Here is a 21,334-nt window from a genome sequence, read left to right on the forward strand (position 1 = left end):
CGGGAGTGGGAGAGGGAGAAGCAGGCTTCCCGCCGAGCAGGGAGCCCGATGCAGCGCTCAATCCCAGGACACTGGGATCATGACCTGAGCTGAAGGCAGATGCTTAACGACTGAGCCACCCAGGCGCCCCAATCTTTGGGAATTCTTTTAGGCCTGGGTTAACAATGCCATGTTCGTAAAAGGACTTTATGATTGCTTCTTCCAGTTGCCTAGAGGCACTATCAACCCAAGATTATTTTTAAAATAAATGCTTGCCTTGAGCGTTTTTTGTTTTAAAAGACTACACACATAAATTTAGACCTCAAACTGGTATTGATAGGAGGGATTCCTTGTGGTTACAAAATCTCAGGGAAGATTTTTTTTTTTTCCTTATAGCTGGTGACAATTTGAGACAGGCGAGTTTTTGCTACACTTTCTATGTTTCTAGGTTTACTTCCTGTCCACCCTTATATTGGGAGCCACACCCTTCCGGGCCCAGTTTATTAGGAGATCTCTTCTTAGACTGTGTACTTTGGGCATGTTCTAGGCTTTGTCTCCTGTGCCCTGTGTTTATGCAGACCCGTGAAACTGGTTCTTGCTTTCATGTCATTTTACCTCTATAGATCCCTTACTTTTGTGCCAATTCACAAATACACTTCAAAGGACTTAGTTTTGTCATTATCCTAACATCTTAGCTTTCCTTACAGCTGGAAATATGCTTAACCTTTTTTTTTCCCATTCACCCTGCTCTAATTGCTCAGTTCAGATCCTAGCTGTGTGATGCCCAGATCATTCTAAAAACCTCTAGGAGGTTGTAGTCCGTACACTATCCCTAGTTGAATATTGCACAAGTACTGAACACTGTTCAGGAGCTCACTGAGGAGTCACTGGGGGTTCTGAGGAAATCATGACGAATGGCTGCAGTTCAGCGAATGCCTACTATAGGTCAGAGACTTCATTAAGCATTTTATGTATATTATTTTTATACATGCATTTTTAGTGTTTATTTCTTAAAAATTCAGTCAGGACAGAGGTGAAAAACTGAGTTCCATAAAAAGTAAGTGGCTTGCCAAAGGTCACATAGCTAATACGTAAGCAGCCAGGATTGAAAGCCAGAAGTGCTTGAGAAAAGCCCAAGCTCTCTCCTCTACACCAGTGGTTCTGTGCAGCCCCGGCAGTCAAAAATCCTGAGATCAAGAGCGAGGCCGCCTAAGAGGATTGCCTTGTGCCTGTCTGCAGTTTCACCCCAGGTAGATACATTGTTATTTGCTTTATCTGTTGATGTTTGATGGCACGCTTTATTTGTAAAAATGCTTCTGCTTTTAAACCACAATATTCAATTGCCTGGGAGGCCCTTTAAAACCTGACCCAGGGGCGCCTGGGTGGCTCAGTCGTTAAGCGTCTGCCTTCGGCTCAGGTCATGATCCCGGGGTCCTGGGATTGAGCCCCGCATCGGGCTCCTGGGATCGAGCCCCGCGTCGGGCTCTCTGCTCAGCGGGGAGTCTGCTTCTCCCTCTCCCACTCCCCCTGCTTGTGTTCCCTCACTTGCTGTGTCTCTCTCTGTCAAATAAATAAATAAATACCTTTAAAAAAAAAATAAAACCTGACCCAAACACTTCCAGCCTGAACTAAAAACACGAATACTGATCTTGAAGGCAATCTAGACAGCTTTTTATTCCTCAAAGGCTGAATATTTCTAAACAGTCCCCATACTTTCCTGGCACATCCCTTTGCCAGTAATGCTGACCACCAGCCCTCACTCCCCCGCCTCCACCAAGAGATCCAGCAACTCAATCCTAGACCTAGCTCAAATGTCACCCCACCTGTGCAGTCTTCCTCCACAAACACTACACACGATTCCCCACTCGGGACTCCTACAGAACTCGTCTGTTCTGCTCAGGTACCAGCTGTCTATCAAGATGGACGATAATCTCTTTTAGGGCAGGTCCTTGTCTTGTTCAGGGCTGACTCCTACATAACAGAATCCCAGTAAATGCTGAACAAAGAAAGGCCGATCCCTTGCATGGTCCAATGCTCTCACTATTCTTCGAGGAGCAAAAACCTACATCAACTTAATTGGGAACCAAAAACGTCTGCTTTCTTACTACCTCTCCATTTCACCAAAGAAAGGTTAAGAGTCTTGTGACAGACTTAGGGGTTTTTCCGCACTTGAAGAGAAGATAAAGGGAGTGGTGCTCAGTGGGTCTGAGATTACTCTGGTTGCCTAATTCACCTTGGGCAAAGTGCCTGAGTTTTGCGATGCTTGCTGGGATCACCTGTGGAGCAATGTATTTGTTTTGGCAATAACTGTCAGAGAGTTCATGCAGGTGAGGTCTGCAATCTATTGTACTTCGTGAATCAGAAGGCATTAAGTGCTCTGATATCTAATAACATGGTATCATGACCAACAATGATTGGACACCTATTATATGTGGGGCATTTTCCATAGATTGCCCCACATTCATTCTCACAGTTGTGTGAAGTCTGTGTTACTATCATCCACATTTACAGATCAGAAAGTCAGGTTAGGTAACCGACCCAAGGGCATTTTTCTAGAAACTGACAAAGGCAAGATTCGATTCATGTCTCCCTAGTTTTAGAACTTTGCCTTTAATCCCCACTCTCTAATGCTTCCTTGCCTAAATGCTCCAGAGTAACATAAAAGAGGAAGAAGAACTTACACTCGTTGAGTAAAGAAGTAAAGAAAGAGCAACAACATTTATTTAGAGTCATCGGAGTGACAGGTACTCTGCTAGGTTCTTTCCAGATACTGCTGGAGTGTGGTCATTGTTCTTCTAACCGACATCTGTCCCCTCACCTTTCCTTTTGTCAACACAGGATGATGCCCAAATACAGATGCCCCCACTCCTACTGGTAATCAGTTGTGGTTTTCTTCTCACATGTTTATGCCAGTGGTCCCGGTTGTTGTAATTATGTAATTTAATTAGGTACTAAAGTATAAAACAGTGCAGAGGCAGAATATTTTTATGAAAACTAAATTAAATGCTTTGGAAAGACTTATTAGAAAGAAGTTCCTAAAAATATTCCTGCTAAATCAGATATGAATGGGATGATGGTAAGAGACTAAAATAAAAACCAGAAAAATCCAGAAAGATTCTATACTCAGATTACTTCACAGATTGCTTTAATCTCCAGCTTTCTTTCAAAGAGACTGAAAGTGGGACTCCTAGAAAGAGCATTTATGGTATAGAAGGCCAAAGAGAATTACAGTCAGGGGATCCACACTCAGAGAAAAGGCTTCATCTTTATATTCGTGTTGGGAAAATGGATGTACTTTTCTGTGACTTATGGGAACAATCAAATATTTACCAAATATATGTACCTTTTAGCATTCCTAGCTGTTATTTTTTTAAATTAGCCAAATAACTACTAATATAAATTTTGCTGAATAAAAGGCCTTCTTTTAATCATTCTTTCTATTCTCAAGAAGTTAATTTCAAGAGGATTTGAAGATACCTCTAAATTAAGCTGCTTCTTTTTTTTAAGATTTTATTTATTTATTTGACAGAGACACAGCGAGAGAGGGAACACAAAATGGGGAAGTGGGAGAGGGAAAAGCAGACTTCCTGTGGAGCAGGGAGCCCAATGGAACCCCGGGATCATGACCTGAGCCGAAGGCAGACGCTTAATGACTGAGCCACCCAGGCGCCCCTAATAAAGCTTCTTCTAATAAAACCTCCAGAAGCATTATCTAGGTGGCCAGATCTAACAGACCTGTTGCCTGGTCATGCCTCAGAAAATATGGCCCAGGAAGAGCACCAATGTTATGATCTTCTCATACTGGATGCATTGACTCAAATGTGAATGGTGGCACCAGGTATATCTATGCAGACACATCAGAAGACAAATAAATCTGTTTACTTGAATCCACATTCTTAACTTCTTTGCAGGGTTGTGCTAAAAGTGAAATCACAAGTCTGGGTCTTCAAGGAATCAATATTATGTCTCTCCTAACCAGTAAAACAAATCTTCAAAGTGGCTATTATGTTTATTCCATCACCAGGATTGGGAGTTCATAATCAATACAGGGTTTAACATCCAGCAGTTTAGCAGTGATGTCTAACTTGGCCTTGACTCTGAGGATAGAGTCATTGTTTTCAGTGATCTTACAGTCTGGCTGTGCAGGCTGCAGCTGGCATGTGGAATGAGATTTTATGGTAGCAGAACCTACAGAAGATGATGAAGTCCACAAACACTATTGAGAAAAGCCATTTCTGCATACTGAATATGGATGGGGAAACAGAGAGGAGGAGGAGATGCAGGAATTCTAGTGGGGCCCCAGTCAATGGGGCAAAGAAGAAAGGAGGGACGCCTGGGGGGCTCAGTCAGTTAAGCATCTTCCTTCAGCTCAGGTCATGATCCCAGGCATGGAGCTCCCTGCTCAGCCAGAAGTTGGCTTCTTCCTCTCCCTCTGCCCATCCCCCTGCTGATGCCCAAATAAATAAATAAAATCTTAAAAGAAGAAGAAGAAGAAGAACAACAACAACAAAGGAAAAGTGAGCAGAGATATAGAAATAACAAGGTTTCAGGATTGGCAAATAAACAATTTCTACTGGAAAAGGGAGGCCCCTGGAGAGAATGGTAAAGGAGAGGTTCCCAGGTTTGGAATGGCATTGAAAGCTGACTTCATCATAAAGATATCAGGAGCCAGCGAAGGGTTTCGCGGAGTGGGAAGAAATCGTTAGATCTACATTTTAGCCCAATTAATTGACATGAATCCAACAGATTCATGTTGGAGAAAATGGAGACAAAAGGAGGGGCGGAGAAATGGTTGTCAATCTATTATGCCTGAAGGATCTCCAGGGGAAGACTGAAACAAATAAACAAATCAGACACTCGGGCCCCTACCCTCAGAAGTTCAGTTGGTCCGAGATGGGACATTTTAATAAACACAGCTCAAATGATTCTAATGTGTAACCAGATGTGAGTGCCACTGAATTAGGTTATAATAAAAATATGGCTCTGTGTGACAACGACAAATACCGTATGATTTCACTTATATGCAGTATCTAACATACAAACGAACAAAGAAACAAATAAAAACCAGACTCTTGAATACAGAGAACAAACTGGTGGTTGCCAGAGGGGAGGTGGGTGTGGAGGATGGCTGAGATAAAGGAGACAAAGAGGTACAGACCTCCAGTTGTGGAATAAATGTTACAGACATGAAAAGTAGAGCATAGGAAATATAGTCAATAATATTGTAATAACATTGTATGGTGACAGATGGGGACTATACTTACCTTGGTGAGCACAGAGTAATGGACTGAATTGTTGAATAAATATGTTGTACACCTGAAGCTAATATAATATTGTATGTTAATACTTCAATAAAAAAGAAAAAATATGGCTCTATGTGATACGGATATTTGGGTGCAATAGCACATGGAAAGGAAAAGAAAGGAATGATGTGAGGGGCATTCTGAAGGTCTGCTGACAGATTTTTAATTTCACTAAGACAATGTTTAAGATCTGTATGCCAGATTTTTAAATTTTGGCTTTCATGTTTGCCTCCCCCATCTTCTTACTCTTCTATACCCCCTGTTTAAAGCAAACTTTTATGCCCAGAAACTACAGATGTCAGGCTTTTCTTGGTAATATGAGACAGTAATTTTTGGTGAATAAAGTAATACAGATTATTCTCAGTCAGGAAGGGGATTTACACAGTATGGGGGTTGCTTATCAAAATCCCAAAGTCCTCTGTGCCACTGCTCCTTAATTAGTGATTTCCTGTCAATTATAGTTTTGAAATATAAGTGGAGCTGCTTTGCAGAACTTCTCAAAATCCAAGATTGATAATGTTTATCTGGAATAAAACAATTTTCGACAGAAAAAAAGTGGCTTGAGAGTCACATTCTTCTGAATTTAGGGCTTTGAGAGTGGACACAGAGCCACAGGACTGCCCAAGCATGTGAAGGGGAGGGGTGGTAACAAAGGAGGGATTTTTATTTTTTTATTTTTCTTACCCACTAGACAAGAACAAAATGGCAGTTTATACCCTGAGACATGGCCATTCAGATAGTGCCCACTCAAAGTTTCCAGATATTTGAGAGTAAGAGATTATGTGCTGATATTTTATAGATCTCTTGCACAGTGATCTAATTTCTGACCAATTTCAAAAGAATGTGATGAATTGCGCAACCCCCAACAACTGTGACATTCAGGCCACAATCTGCCTCCTGTCAATAACCCACCGCAGATCTTTCCGAGACTGGTTTTCTCCCCTACCCCTAGCCCCACCCCACTAAGGGGTATTAGTTATCTTAGCAAGTAAGTCCTTTTTAGGTGTGTGTTTTGGGGGTGGGGTGCAGAGATCCTAAAAGGGAATCTTGTGTGGCAAGTGCTTGAAAAAACTCGCACCGTTTTAGTTCAGGAAGATCTTGAGTTCTTAAGATTTCATTCTTTTTTATTTAACTGCTACCTAGTTACTTTATATAAACCAGCGTTTTCCATCTACAAATCAGCACTGGGAGGGGTGGGGGGGAGGGCTTAACCAATAAGGAAAATGCTTCTAAAGGCTATCTGTATTTGTAATCACCTCTATCAAAACCACCCGAAGGACCAGGGGCTGTCTCCACAGATTCCTTCCCATTGCTACAAGGCTGCCTTTGTTTGTAAGGACTTTGCTTGGAACTAACCTTAGTTCATCCCTGAAAATGAGGTCACTGTCCCCTAACACATGTTAAGCATGGTTAGCATCTTTCCACTGGGCCCTTGGCCAGAAAGGCCCCAGCTGGTGCACATTTCGAATCTGCCAGGGCGTCTGCGCACAGTGACCCCTCTCACGCTGAAAGGCAAAACAACATTTCCATCTTTATCTTTAAGAAGAGGGGACTGGGAACCAGTTAAAAAAAATAAATACAGTGCCGGCAGGCTTTTGTTTTCCTAAAGACAGTGTTTTTAAGAGAGATTTACTTGGCCATGCTGATAAAATCCACTCTCATCAAGTCTGTCTACTATGATCTGGTTTACATCAAAAGGAAGACCCAGAATCCAGGCCCCTTGCAGTGTCTTTTCTCACCCAGAATTCAGAGACCTAAAAATTCTCCTGGAGACTGATTAGAAATAAAAATAAATACTGAGAAGAAAGATGCTTCCCATAGGGAAAAAAAAAGCACATCGGGTGTTGGTGGTGGGTGGGAATTTCTAATACTCCTCAATGTGAAGTTGATTCAGTTTGGCTGCAAAACAGGATTTATTTGAGTTTGTCTGAAATTTTCTGGGAACATAAATAAAGTAAGATTTTAAAGAGCAAGTTTCACCTACCTCTCAAGGGACATAAGACCATTTGTATGAAGGGAGGAGAGTTTTGTATGTCCTAATATTCTGTGGTCAATATAGTACTCTTACGTCATGATTTTGTAGTAGCCTGGGACACAATTTTCAACCACTTTGACTTACAGCTTTCTTTTAAAAAACTTTCCTTACACTATAGAATTTTAAGGTATCTTAGTGGGCTGTGGGCACAGATTATGTCCTAACACGATTGTATATTAGGCAGAATGCTATAAATGATGTTAGGAATAGACAGGTTAGAATAGTTTAACTAAGTGACAGGTAAGTTCCTCCCTTCCCTAAAAGCTCCCCGATAACTGTGCAATGTGAAAATACTCTTAGAGCTAAAACCAGGTAGTTTATCCCCAAATGAACAAAAATGGAAAAGTGTTAATAAAAGTTCCATTTTAGCCAGGGTACTGAATACAAGACATAGAAAGAGGTGTAACTCATCCAAAATATTTCTGAAGTTTAAAATGAAAACAAAATGAACACTTCACTTTATTCCATTCAAGGACATTTTAGTATGGGATGAGTTTGTCTTTACTTGCAGGAGAATACAGTTATAGAGCAGAGAGACCCGTTAACCTTAAAATTCATAAACCATTTACTTTTTGTTATTCTGAAATTTAAAGATCCAAATAAATAAGGCTGGAAGATAGCTAGAGATGGGGAAATTATTTCTGAAACGTATGTTTTCCAGGTGGATTCATTACCAGGCATGTTTGAAAACTCTGCTGTGTTTGGACATGTTTCTGGTTATCTCTTGGGATGAGGAAGCACAAGAGAAATGGTAATACATTGCTTTGGGGAAAAAAAGTCTATCCACAGCCCTCTCGGTGCTCAGCAACTCAGAACATATAACAGCCCTGGAGAATTTTTTTTTTTTTCCCCATGTTAATCCATCATAAAGATGGAATATTAACACGAGGAAGATTTAACTCTTCTGAAAATTTTAATCATTTTTATTTCAGAGAATTATTTTCCCCATTGAATTAAAGCAAGAATGTAACTGAAGGTTGCATAAAGTAGCTAGCAGTTATTGTTGGTTTGTAATGTGTAAATTTTGCAGATGCCAAGCTCTCCAAAACATATGACTGAAAGCCTTTTCCATTTGTAAGGCAAAAGGCCAGTGCTGAGCCAAAAAAATGTAGAGCCTCTAGGGTCTTAAACTTTCTCATTATCAGTCATTCCTTCTCTTTTCTTGCTATGCTTCATCTAGTTCATCTGTCTCAATTATTTCCCACATGAACACGTCTTTTAAGAAATTCTCTTTTGCTTTCCCATGAGCGAGGTTGCCTATAAAATATTTGATGCAGAATCCATACTCCACTGTTCACCCGAGGAAGTGGCTGTCTTAAGTGATCAGGCTTTCCCACCCCTGGAAAGATCACTTGACATGTACCCCACCGTGTCTTCATTTATAATTGTTAGAGCAGGAGAGTAATTTATGGAAGTGCCCTTGACTCACCTCAACAATATGTACTAAATAATCTCAAGAGACATAGCCCTGACCTAGTCAACTGGTCAGTAAAGATTCAATATAGTAAAGATTAAATCTTAGTCTAAATATATAGCTTTGCTTTGTATTATAAAAAAAAAATGTATATTTCAATTTTTCTAACTCATTTTCATTTCTGAGGTAGGTTGAGGTTACCTCATCATCTCTACTGTATAAATAGGAAACTGAAGCAAAGAGAGGTATGATTTGCTTAACTAGTTAGGAAATTGCTGAAAATAGAAATCAGGATTCCTGGATTTTATGTTTTCTCCCTACCTCATGGTACAAGAGCAAGAATGAATTGGTCAACAATTTAATGGTTTGAACTAGTATAAGTACTTGGCTGGAGAGCTTCCTGCCAGACTCCAACAAAAAATGGGATCTCCAAGGTGTACTTGCTCACCCTTCCTTTCCTGGAACTGTCTTCCATATTGCAACTCCCTACACGGTTATCCCGAGCATCCTGGGGCACGGTGATGCATCTAAACATCGTGACCCATGCCACACAGATGAAGGGGGCTAGAAGAGGCCAGCTTTGTCTCTTTAGCCATCAAATGAAGTTGTTCTGAGCCTCCATGCGATAGTATTATGCAGCCAAAATTGGGGAGTCTGTGTGCACCTTTGTTTTTAAAACAAATGGCAGGCTGTTGCACAGCCTGGCTCAACCACAACAAAGAACTGCGGAATCCCTTAGAAATGCACCTTGTAATACAAAGATACTGCTACTTATCACTTAGGAAATACAGAGCAGTTACTTCTGGCATTACACATGGTAGATTATATAAGACATATCAACTGTTTGGGATTTTTCCATTTATTTGGTATGTTATGAATCAGAACAGGGCTTCATGCCTAAGGATCCTTATTATGTAGGAGGTATTGGCGTGAGTCCTAAAATATTTAATCCAGCGAACTATTCACATCTTAAATATAGCAACTGAAAACAGTGATAAGCTAAAATTGGTCTAGGTATCAGGAGAAAAGAGAAAGCATTTACTTGAATAGATGAACATTTTTTTTCTTCTTTTTTTTCTTTCTGAGATTAGAAAATAAATAGCTTGGTTTTTAGTGTGGATAGACAATATTGTGAACATATGTAGTTTCTTCCACTGCACAAATATACTTTATGGGGTGGGATCAGCCAGACAATCACAATGCATTGGACTTAGCTTCCTGGTCAGATAATTAGAGGTCTGGGGTTAAAAGCCCGGAGGAATTGAAGGGTGAGGCCCATGGCATCAGAGGGAGAGGAGGCATTAGCTAGTGAGATGAAAGGTTCTTGAATGTACCATGCTAAAATGTTGTGTACCAGCTGCTGCAGCTGGAGCCTCGCTGGTATATGGGGAACTACCTGCCTTCTTTGGGGGGCTTCTGGGGAACACGGTTTCATAGGGACTCTTATCAACACCAAGATGCCAAAATGCTACTGCTCATTCCATTTTAATTTTTCATTGCTACTTGAGTCTGTCATCAATAAAGGGATTTGAGAAACCCTCGGTAAAAACATAGCTAAGTAAAAGTTTATTTGAATGGACAAAAAATATATTTTAAAGTAAGTTTAGTTCACTAGTGAAGTTAGGGGTAGATAGGTAGGCTTATAGATAGAATGATTTTGGAATATTAAATAATCTCCAGGTGGCATTTACATTTTCCTGGACAAGATTTGTAATCAGAAGACTTAACATCTTTACATTGAATGCAATAAAATGGAAGAGAGAGAGAAAGAGCAAATAATGCCCAGATGTGCAAGAGGTCTCTTAAAAAGTACAATGAAAACACTTGGTAAAGATAAAGAAGGAAGTTGTTTTTTATTACTTTAAGTTTAACATATAAAAGTAGACTGTAAAAAAAAAAGAGTAGACTATATCTCAAAGTTAAGGTAACCACTGGAATGTGCAGTTATAGGTAGTTACAACATGGTGGCTGACTTTGAAATGTCCAGCTCTATTATAATCAAACAGCTAAGACCTACTGCAGGGATCTTGGGAATACAGACTCATATCTAAGAAGCTGCCCTTCACGTATGAAGATGAAGGTGCTAACTCAGGGGTAGAATATCATATGTATTTTTTAAGTTTTTGGAGATAGATCTAATTGATCACTTTCATTGATGATCTCAGAGTTCAAACTCTGAAGCCAAAACACTTTCATTCAAAACCTTGGTACAATTTACAAACTGGGTGTCCTTGGATAAGAGACTTAAACACTCTGTAGCTCGGTTTACTCATCTGTAAAATGAGAAGAGCTGTAAAATTTAACATGTACAGCTTTTGATAAGAGTAAGAGAGATAATATATGCGAAGCAGTTAGAAATGTCCTGGCACACAGTTGGCCTTTAATTAATACTATGATTATTACCTTAAAAATTTATTAATTTGTTTTAGCTTGCTTGGCTATGGCAATTACCATGAGTCAAGTGCACATAACTGATCACACAGGGACTGGACATATGAACTTGACCTTATTTGACCAATGCTTTCAGCAACCAAGCTAGGCATACAAACCAGGCCAGGGAAGGTTCACACTGCACTCTGTCTAGAGTAATGGTTCACAAACTTGTTTGTCTCAGGGTCCCTTTACACTCTTAAATATTATTGAGTATCCCCAAGAGCTTTTGAATAAGAGGGTTATAACAATTGCTATTTACTACCTTGGAACATAAAACTGAGAATTAAACAAATATTTAATTTATTTTAAAATAATAACACACACTATGTAACATAAAACATATATCTTATGGAAAATAATGGTATCTTCCAAACCAAACAAACAATATAAGAAGATTGGTATTGTTTTACAGTTTTGCAATAATGCCTGACAAGAGAAAATATTTAGATCTCATATTTACTTCTGCATTTCATCTTTGGCCATATGTTGTTTTGGTTGAAGTATGTGAAGGAAATCCAGTCTCAGATAGATAATGTAGCTAGAAAAGGAAGGATCTCCTAGGTACTCTGGGAGAGTCTCAGGGATACCCAGGGGTTCTTGGACCACACTTTGAGAGTGGCTGATCTGTAGCAAAGTTGTCAGACTTACTTCATGGCATTAAGGCCGATTACCTACTAAGAATAATTTAGGCAATAGGATTGAGTAGGAAGACAAAGTGTAAGTAAATGCATTGCTGCTATTTTTGCAAAGTACAGACCAGAATTACTCTAATTACTACCTATTTACTGCTTTTACTGCCAATAAAATTATGGATTCTCCCACCAGTTAAATATGTATTTATTGCCTATTCACTACCTTGCTTCAGCCCGCTTCCTAGATAGGCTCTTTCCAAGAGTCCACGTCCACAGTGTCAGAGTTACACTTCTCCAGTGGATAATGCTGTCCTCAGAACATCAACTTAACATTCTTGGAAATGACACGTGAGAAATAAACAACCCATCTCATTGCCAGTGGTGCCACCATATCAGAAAAGATAACATGAAAATTCTTGATAGACAATTTGTCATTATTGTGTAAACACAATTATCGACATGAATCCTGTATCCTGGGAAACTTCTAGCCTGGAAATAATGGTCTAATTTTAGTCACTAAAATGAAAAGTTAGCTAGTACATTTTCCTGTTTAAAATATTTTGAAATATTTAAATATTTAGAAATATTGTGCCTTATTATAAGACTAGATGGTGACTAGAAGGCCAACCATTATTTTAAATATAGTTTACTAAGTATTTCTGACTTCTCAGCTATATAATAGCACTTTATTTTCAATTTAATTCAAATACTCTGTTGATGAGATGCTTAAAATACTCTTTTGAGCAATTACTCTTAATGAGTAATTAATTATGAAGCAATGTCTCTTCAGAGACAAGGATTTGTTTAAAAAATTTTAACAAATATTTATTGAATGCTCAATATGTGCCAGATTCTGATGATCAAAAGATGAGTAAGACACAGCCTGTGTTTAAAAAGCTACAGTATTCAAAGTATAATTTATCTTATTGATACAAGTGTTTTCAAAATACAACAGAATAATCACTGAGTTCTTGAAACATGTAAAATAATAATATGTCAGAGTGATGCTGAATTAGAACACAATATAATCAAGAATTCAAGACTAAAATGTGACACATATCCAGATTTTACAAAGCAATTTTTAACATTATTGACTTCTTCTACTTTTTAAATTAGCTGCATCACTCACGTCACCTGACCAAAGAAAAATGCATTCACTTCCCAACCTTGTTATCTAGAAATGAGTATCTTGAATGTCTACACAGATCTGTATTTCATGTGAGAGCAAAAAAAAAAAAAAAAAAAAAACCTCCTAAAATAAAAGAATTAAAATCTTTACAGATAATTATGCTTAATAAATGATTAATTAGTAACTGCAGATATTTGCCTAATATGTTATGAAATTTGTGTTGCGTAGTCTAATATTTATCAATAGTCTAATTAGAAGATATGATTTAATTCTTAATACTAGCCTTTGCAATATATTTTGCAATATAACACATAAATATTTACATTAGAATAAAGAATTGGCAAATATATATTTTACTTTGTGACTAAAAATGCCTTAGTATTATAAAGAGAATGGCTGTTAAAAAGACAGGACACTTAGATTTTAAATTCTCTTTTGTCTTATAAGTGTTGCTTAGGGTTGATTATCACCCAAATTTATAACTGAGAGGAGGTAGTATCATCACACTGTCACCCAGAGGAAAGCACACTTAGCTGGTAAATACCATACTTACTGCGTAACTAAGTTTCCATTTTAAAACAAGAAACTGTACAGGTAGTTTCAGCAGCAAAAAGGCTGGTTTTGTGACTCCTTTCTTGAGTTTGACTATATGAATTTTCCCACTTGCCCTAAGCTTCCTAAAGTGAAAATCATCAACAATAAAACTGTGGATTCTCACAACAGTCAAGTATGTATTTATTAATGAATTATTAAAAAATCAGACATATAAAATAGAACCCAGCTGAACTGAAGATAGAATATGAAATGATACCAAGAACTTCTATTTGGTATGACAGAGTAACTTCAAAGGATTTAAAAATAATTCACAGCTATGAAGGATCTTATCATTAGCTGCCTCTGAAATGCAAATTAAAATTGTATTAAATTTGGGCTTTGCTCAATATTAGAGTCTAGCTTCTTCATTTTTTTTTTTTTTTTGCCTGATCATTATTTAAGAGCTCAAGTTTAAGAGTTAATTTTTCATCAGTCATTTATGGCAAAACTAGTTCTTTCATAAAGACTTTATTAGCAACTCATGACAATTTCTAAAACTGGCAGAGGTACAAACACTCTACCTTTCTAGACGGTTTGGGCTACAAATGTTTCACAATTAAAAGTTGTAAAATCATTGAAAATTTCTCCCAAAACACAGAATAAGCAATCCTGTAGAAAATCTCTAAACACTACAGAAATCACAAGCCAAACAGAAGTAGCAGGAGGAATATTAATGATCATTTGTGAAAATGTAATTATCTACTATACCCTCTTTGCAAGGATTTTATCCATAGTTCAGCTCATGCAGACAAACTGTTCAGTCTTCCATTCAAGTCAGAGACGAAAGCAGGAGATGAATAATTCTTATTCATTGTCCAAATAAACCCAGGACAGCAATAGTATACGCTACCCTCTATTGTGATGGGACTTGTGTGCGATGTGTCGGGTCAGTACCCTTCCAGAGTCATGCTTAGGGCAGGATAATTTCAAATTCAGTCTGTCATTTTATTACACGTTTTTTAAACAGCATGCCCACCAAAACAGAAAATGCTGCACATATGGGCTGAGATCAAATGCTCTCACCATTTAGTTGATATATTCTGACACGAGGCAGAAACAAGATGGTCTGCTTTTATTTGAGCTTTCCTTTTGGATCTTGGATCTTTTCTTTTCTTTCTTTTTTTTTTTTTAATTAACTCATTAATTCATAAGAGGCCAAATCTTTTCAAGTACATTCTTTAAGATTTGTTATATTTGCACTTGGCTTGAAACTTCCTAGCAATTAGTATTTTTCAAAGCCAAGTCTCACTAGGTCATCAGCAAACATCATTCTGATTATATGTAAAGTTTTCAGTTCTACAACTAATGGAACAGAATGCACAACTGAAATTCAACCTTCAATACAGCTTGTAATTTTTGATGGGTGAATTGATTATTTTTAGGGTGACATAATGTGATTTTTAGGACTCACCTGGCAGCATGCTTATATTACTAGTAAATTATCCTTAACGTCTGGAATTCATGAACAACATTTACATCTTAAAATGAATCTCAAGTTTAATTTGAAAAGGCCTTTCTCTGAGGCACACAGAATATTTGCAAAGTCTCACTGAGATTAAAATTTCATAAATGTCTGCTGTAGAATACAGCAATATTCAGTAAAGGTCATGAAATAATGTTCTTCACTAAAAGATTAACCTATTTCCAAGAATACAGAGATTAAAACTGAATCCATTTGAAATAAGCTTCAAAATTGTGAGAGTTCTCTGAATTGCTTTTTGTAACACTATGAAATGACAGTTCTTTTCTCAAAACCACTAGCACGTCTTTCCTTAATGTGAGAACTAGCACCAATATCCTCATCTTTATGATGTCTTTTGCTAGGCATTAGGACTAGTGCTCACAAAATGCTCATCTGGTGCTCAGGACTTAATATACAGTATTAATAGCAAAGTACACGTGTGAGTACATGTGTGTTCTCATAAGTAGATAAATTGGTTGCTAACTGAAAAGACATGGGTAGAAAGAAGAGATCACATGAAATCTTCAACTATGCCATAATCAAAATAGCATCTTATGATCCCCTCAGAATCAAATATTCAAAATTTTATACATATAAAGCAAGCATTTACCTCCTTTCCCCATACAGTAACCCTTAAGGGGACAATGGATTACTACGCAAGTTTTTAACATTATTAAATGAGATGACATATTTAGATCTATGAACAATTCTATTGAAACCAAAATATAATTACATTCTCCAGCTTCCAGATATCCCATCCCCCATCTACCATTTATATGAGTTTTAAAAACAAACTTTAACTCCACAGTGTTTTCTCCCCCCAACTGTAAAATTCTATACTCCCCCGTGTCAATAAACCAGACAAAGCTGAGTTTTAAAGCTCTCACATTTCTCTTGAGAAAAGTGTGAACATTTAAACCTTACATTCTTGGGTCCACTAGGCCCTTCCTGGACCCCACGCTGCCTGGAGTCTTTTTGCATTTCATTAAGCATCTTCTTCAGACATGCCTGAGCCCAGCACACTCCACATTACATCAAAGGCAAAACGTACCTAGGGTCCAGATGCGAGCAAAACAGAAAGACAGCACAGCGCATTGTCCTACACATATTGGACTCAGGCGATCCGTGGTACACATAGGCTAGCTTCGTTCCTATCTGGCAACATGCATTTTGTAAAAGACACAACTATTCAAGGCCAAGCAGCACTTCTATAAGGAAAATGCATTTCATTCGGAAACTATAAACGCTTACTTGTTCTGGGAAGCTCTCTCCCTCTTCCACTGCCATTCTCTGAGGCCAAATATGAAACCTGATAACTCAATTAGTTAACACTTTGGACTGAGCATCGAGTCTAAAAATATCTGCCCTGGGAAACATAAAGGTTTCCCCTGTGTCCTGGTAAGAAGGTAGGAGCCGGTCAGTATTTTCTTCACTACTGAACTAGGGAGTGGGGATGGGCAGAGAAGAGCAGGGCAGGTAGGTGCCTTGGTCCTTACAAATGATAGAGTAGCTCCCAGAATTCCCCACTGACTTACCATATTTGTGGCCTCCAGTCAAGCTCTGTGCATTTAGTCATGATATGTGGAATACCGAAAATAGCAGGGCAATCAGCTGGGAGTGTACCCTAGCTGCTGGAATCACTCATGAAACCGGCTTTTGTCATTCTGCTTATCAGCACTTTCCTCTGTATGGGGACTACTCTGACATTCCTCTGAAAGACAATACCACCATTTTCTCCTCTGTCTCTGGAATCCAGGCAGGCGTGCCCTTTATGATTTTAATTTCCTTCGCTGTATTAGCTTTACTAGTGAATATATGGATGCATGCACAAGCACACACACGGACACACACACACACATGGACACACACACACACGGACACGCACACACGGACACACACACAGACACGGACACACACACACACACACACACAGTGAAAGCACACTGTACTACCAAGGAGAGTTCTCTTACAAACCAAATTCCCATTTATCCCAGGGCAAATGCAATGCATCTTTTAAAAAAATATAACATCATATAAAGCTCATATGTTTGACCAGAAAAACAAAGCAAAATAAAACAAAATGAAACAAAACCTCACTGAATGCTTTTGGTCAATTTGTTTTTTTCAATTTAGGTATTTTTATTTCTACTAGTTGAATTCAGTTTTTCAGATTTGGGACAGGTAATAGTCATGCAACTTTTCACTAGTCTTACATTACACTTGAGCTCAAGAGTCAACGCCCTAAAAAACCTATCATCACAAGATGACAATCACCCTTTATGTTTTATTTGGGACAGTTCTCATCAATAGCTTCCTCAAAACTGTAAGGCCTGAAGGAGTGTCTGCGGGGGACTGAATTCAACTTTAGGAAGGCCAGTGTACAAGTCCATTTGACACACATTTATAGAGAGCCTACTACATAATTCTAGGCGCTGGGTGAGGTAGATAGAGAAAGACAATGAACAAAATACAGAAATCCCTGCCTTAGATGAAGCTTATGTACCAGCAGATCTGGGGTAGACTATAAGCCATAAATATAATAAATAAGTTATTGAGAATGATCAACAGGATAAGTGCTACGAGAAAAATAGAATAGGGAGGGGGGATTGTAAGTGTGTGTTTAAGGAGTAATGATAATAATGGTAAAATAATAACAATGTATATAGGGCAGGATCTTATATTAATATGTTGAACCACATGAGATTGCCTTATTTATTTATTTTAAGATTTATTTATTTATGAGAGAGAGAAAGCAGCTGGAGGGGCAGAGGGAGAGGGAGGGGCAGAGACAGCATCTCCAGCAGACTCCCTGCTGAGTGTGGAGTCCAGCGCAGGGCTCAAATCCACGACCCTGAGACCGTGACCCTAGCAGAAATCAAGAGTCAGATGCCCACCTGACTGAGCCACCCAGATGCCCTGAGACTGCCATTTTTATAAGTCACATCCGTGTGTCTTCCAGGAATTTCATACGGTCCAATCTAATAATAACATAATCATGGCCATTATTATTTAATAATTATTAAGTACTCTACATGCAAGATACTATGTTAATTTCTTACATTTGTTCTTTTAGACCTCATAGATATGCTATGAAGCAATCTTTCTTCATTTGTGAGAGAGAAACTAGAATTCAGAAAGGTTAAATAACTTGCCAAGGTCACTGGCGACTAAACAGTCAAGACTTGAACCTAATTCCATATTATTCTAAAGGAAAGGTCACACTGGCAGCAAATAAATACAGGTTTTCTTGGCTCTCACTGTGTTTTAAAAAAATTTTTTTAGTTGCCAACATTTCAAAATGGATTAATTTCATATCAAAATCTAGAGTTCTTGTTTAAAAAAAATAATAATGCAAGGATCGGGCAACTCTGGGCCCATGTCTGCACTGGGCCAGTTCCCAGGTATTGAGTGATGGCTCTCCACTTCTGCCCCCTCACTATCTTGCCTTGCTTTGCTTCGCTCCTTGGGTGCCAAGCTACCCAGAGGCATCTGAATTTGGGCCTTTGTCCTAAAACCTGTGCTTCGGATCACAGCACAAGTGATTCCCAAGGGAGTGTGACACCCCAGGGGGGCACATGACACTCAAGGGATTGTGACAGTCTGGGAAAGGATCAGGCATGGCTCTGAAATGCCTGGAGGAGTTTGTTCACTACTGACTGTACATCTCTTTCTTCCCTCCCTCCTGGGTTCACCACGTACAGGGTGGGCACCTGACGTGCTGGAAAACACGCATCAGTGGGAAAAACCAGGAAAACCATCACGTTCTCACTCTGTGCCTATTTCTGGATGGACACACAGTGAGGTGCGCCCAGTGTCATCTCTGGAATATGGCAAGTGTGATCTGCCTGTGACAGACACAAGATGGGTGGGCGACAGAGTCAGAAAGGAGAAAGGTCCCATCAGCTGATGCTCTGAAGATGGTGAGGTTGGCAAATGAAATCCTCACCATCCCCAGGCCAAGCACTGCTCAGTTGAGGGCAAACTCCATCAAACCCCAGGCCACACCCCCAAGCCCAGCTCTTTCCTCTAGAGCTGCAGACATCCTTCTGATAACATTTGTTATATTGCTTGTTCTCTTCCAGGCTGTTCTTTAATGTCTGCGTTAACCACATCTGGTTTATCAGAATGCTGTGGGCCTACGAGTCCATGCCTGTGACTCTGTCCCCTAGATCCTACGGGCAGTCCCTAGTGTCTACAAGAGAAATCAAAAAGCAAGGCGTCTGGCTCCAGGAAAGGCATCCAAGCCCCCTAGCCATCCAGACCTGTCCAGAAGGAACTCATGTCGGTGTTTAATCATGCTTTTTGGCAAAGCGCTATTCCTCACATCTAATTTAGACCTCTCCCACCGATTTCTTCATCCTCGGTCTTCAGTGAGAAGACAGGACACTTGGTTACCTCCTTCCAAATATTCCAGACTGTTACTGAGTTATCTTCTCCCCTCCAGTCTTCTCTTCCCTAGGATAAATAATCCCAACTGATTCAACGTTTCTGTGGAGCTCTTCAGAGAAAAATCCTCTATAATTATATTAAGTAAGAAGAGTAATAATTCCCATAATTGTGTCTTTCAACCCACCCCCTGGCCAGGACATTTTGTTTCCCAAACTAATGCTGCTCATGTCACAGATACTGCAGCTGCAGAAAGGAGAAGCAAGGATGGAAGTGAACATCCCCAAATGGTGAGTCCGGGCTGATATGGAAGGCTGACAGAGCCTGAACTGGGAGTCCGGTGGGTCTGCTGAAAATACTAAATGCTCAATGGTGGGAAATGAGCCATAGCTTTTACCACATCTTATGAGGACAACGGTGCCCTACCTCAAGGAAACCCAATGTTTAAAAAAATATTTTGACATAAAAGATACACAGTAGAGTGAATTACATAATCTCAGAGATCATTTAATCAAACCCCATCATTTTAAAGATAAAGAGATGGAAGCCCACGAGTAGTTCTGCGATGGCATACTATGAATTAAAGATGTCCTAGTGCTTCGAATTCATGATGGGATCCCTATAACAAGCATAAAGACTTAGGGTATTTACATGAGGATTTAATTTGCAAAATGAGATTTAACTTGTGATTTCAAGGTGCACTAATACTGCTCTACAAAGGCAGTGCTCCTGAAGAATGATGGTGTGAGCATTGCTTCTGGTATTTGTCATTTGGGGACTCAGACAAAGGGGCAGAAACTTGTATGAGGGTGTATATGGAAAGAGCTACCAGCTGAGAACAGAGCCTGGTAATACTTTTCTGGGTGGATCTTTAAAATACAGAGCAACTGAGAAGTTATGGTCTTTCCCACCAACTCAGGTTCCCAACTAGGAACCAAGGGTTCAGTGTCTGTGCATGCCAAGCCACCCTGAATCATGAGTCCTCCAGCTGGGACTGGCTCTCAAAGCTCTCCCTGTAAGCAGACAATGGGGTCTGGGTGAGCAGTGTGGATGGAGGACAACACATCCTTTCCAACAGGCTGCTCGCCCTGGGTGAGATCCTCCACACAGCCCTCTGAGCCTGCTGCAGCCTGTGAGCACTCACGTGCTGCTTGCATCTTTGTGTCTCCAATCTCTAACCAAGGGCTCCACACAGATGTGCCCAACCCGGTGTTTCAGGAAAGCAGGAAGAGGCAGAGAGAAACGGAGGATCGGTTGGTACCATCTGCAAATTCAGTGGACTTCAGAGATAATCTCCAGTGTCAGATCCATTTCAAGCAAGGGAAAGAAGGTTTTCGTGGTTGTGCTGGAAGTTCCTGAACCCCCTGCCCCGCCCCGCTTCACAGATCCTTTCGAGACACAGCAAACGTCTAGAGAGTGGCCTTCTCCCACGTGTCCATCCTGAAAGTGGGCCCGCCATATACCAACTTCTTCACTGTGAAGATTAGTTTGTCTTGAGATAAGGGTTCTTCAAACTACAACCTGAGGACCCAGACTGACCTGCTACCTGGTTTTGTGTAGCCCTGAACTAAAACTGGCTTTTATAATTTGGTTGAAATAAATTAAAAGAACAATACTATTCCATGACACGTGGGGATCACATGCAATTGGAATTTTAGTGTTCACAAATAAAGTTTTATTGGAGTATGTGGGAGACTGTATGGCCAACAAAGCTTAAAATACTATCTGCTCATTTTCAGAAAAAAAAATTGCTAACCCCTAATCTAGAGCCAGGGGTTTGGAGGTTGTGTTCCTACGATGCATTTTTTTTTTTTTTAAGTAGGCTCCATGCTCAATGTGGGGCTTGAACTCACAACCTTGAGATCAAGACCTGAGATCAAGAGTTGGATCTCAACTGACTGAGCCACCCAGGTGCCCCACTATGATGCATTTTTGAAAGGCAGTGGAGAATCCCGTGGACCTAGCAT

General features: G+C 39.5%; 1 protein-coding gene and 1 long non-coding RNA gene across 32 annotated transcripts in view; one reads left to right on the forward strand and one right to left on the reverse strand.

The window, feature by feature from the left end:
• ANK3 (ankyrin 3) overlaps positions 1-21,334 on the reverse strand; it is a 689,507-nt gene that overhangs the window by 243,685 nt on the left and 424,488 nt on the right. Inside the window, exon 1 of one of the 31 annotated variants that reach the window (XM_027596008.2) lies at positions 16,517-16,626. The exons of 29 other annotated variants lie outside the window; for them this stretch is intronic. In XM_027596008.2, the coding sequence (XP_027451809.2) occupies positions 16,517-16,519 (3 nt within the window). In that variant the 5' untranslated portion in view covers positions 16,520-16,626. Of the gene's footprint in view, positions 1-14,227; positions 14,359-16,516; positions 16,627-21,334 lie in introns of those variants that run through there. One more of the 31 variants, XM_027596005.2, reaches the window with a different exon arrangement.
• LOC113923397 lies at positions 1,107-21,045 on the forward strand. Its single transcript, XR_003520315.1, has 3 exons — positions 1,107-1,229; positions 19,064-19,657; positions 20,551-21,045. It is a non-coding gene; the product is annotated as an uncharacterized LOC113923397 (long non-coding RNA).

The sequence above is a fragment of the Zalophus californianus genome, chromosome 15 (genome assembly GCF_009762305.2).
Source record: "Zalophus californianus isolate mZalCal1 chromosome 15, mZalCal1.pri.v2, whole genome shotgun sequence".
NCBI lineage: Eukaryota > Metazoa > Chordata > Mammalia > Carnivora > Otariidae > Zalophus > Zalophus californianus.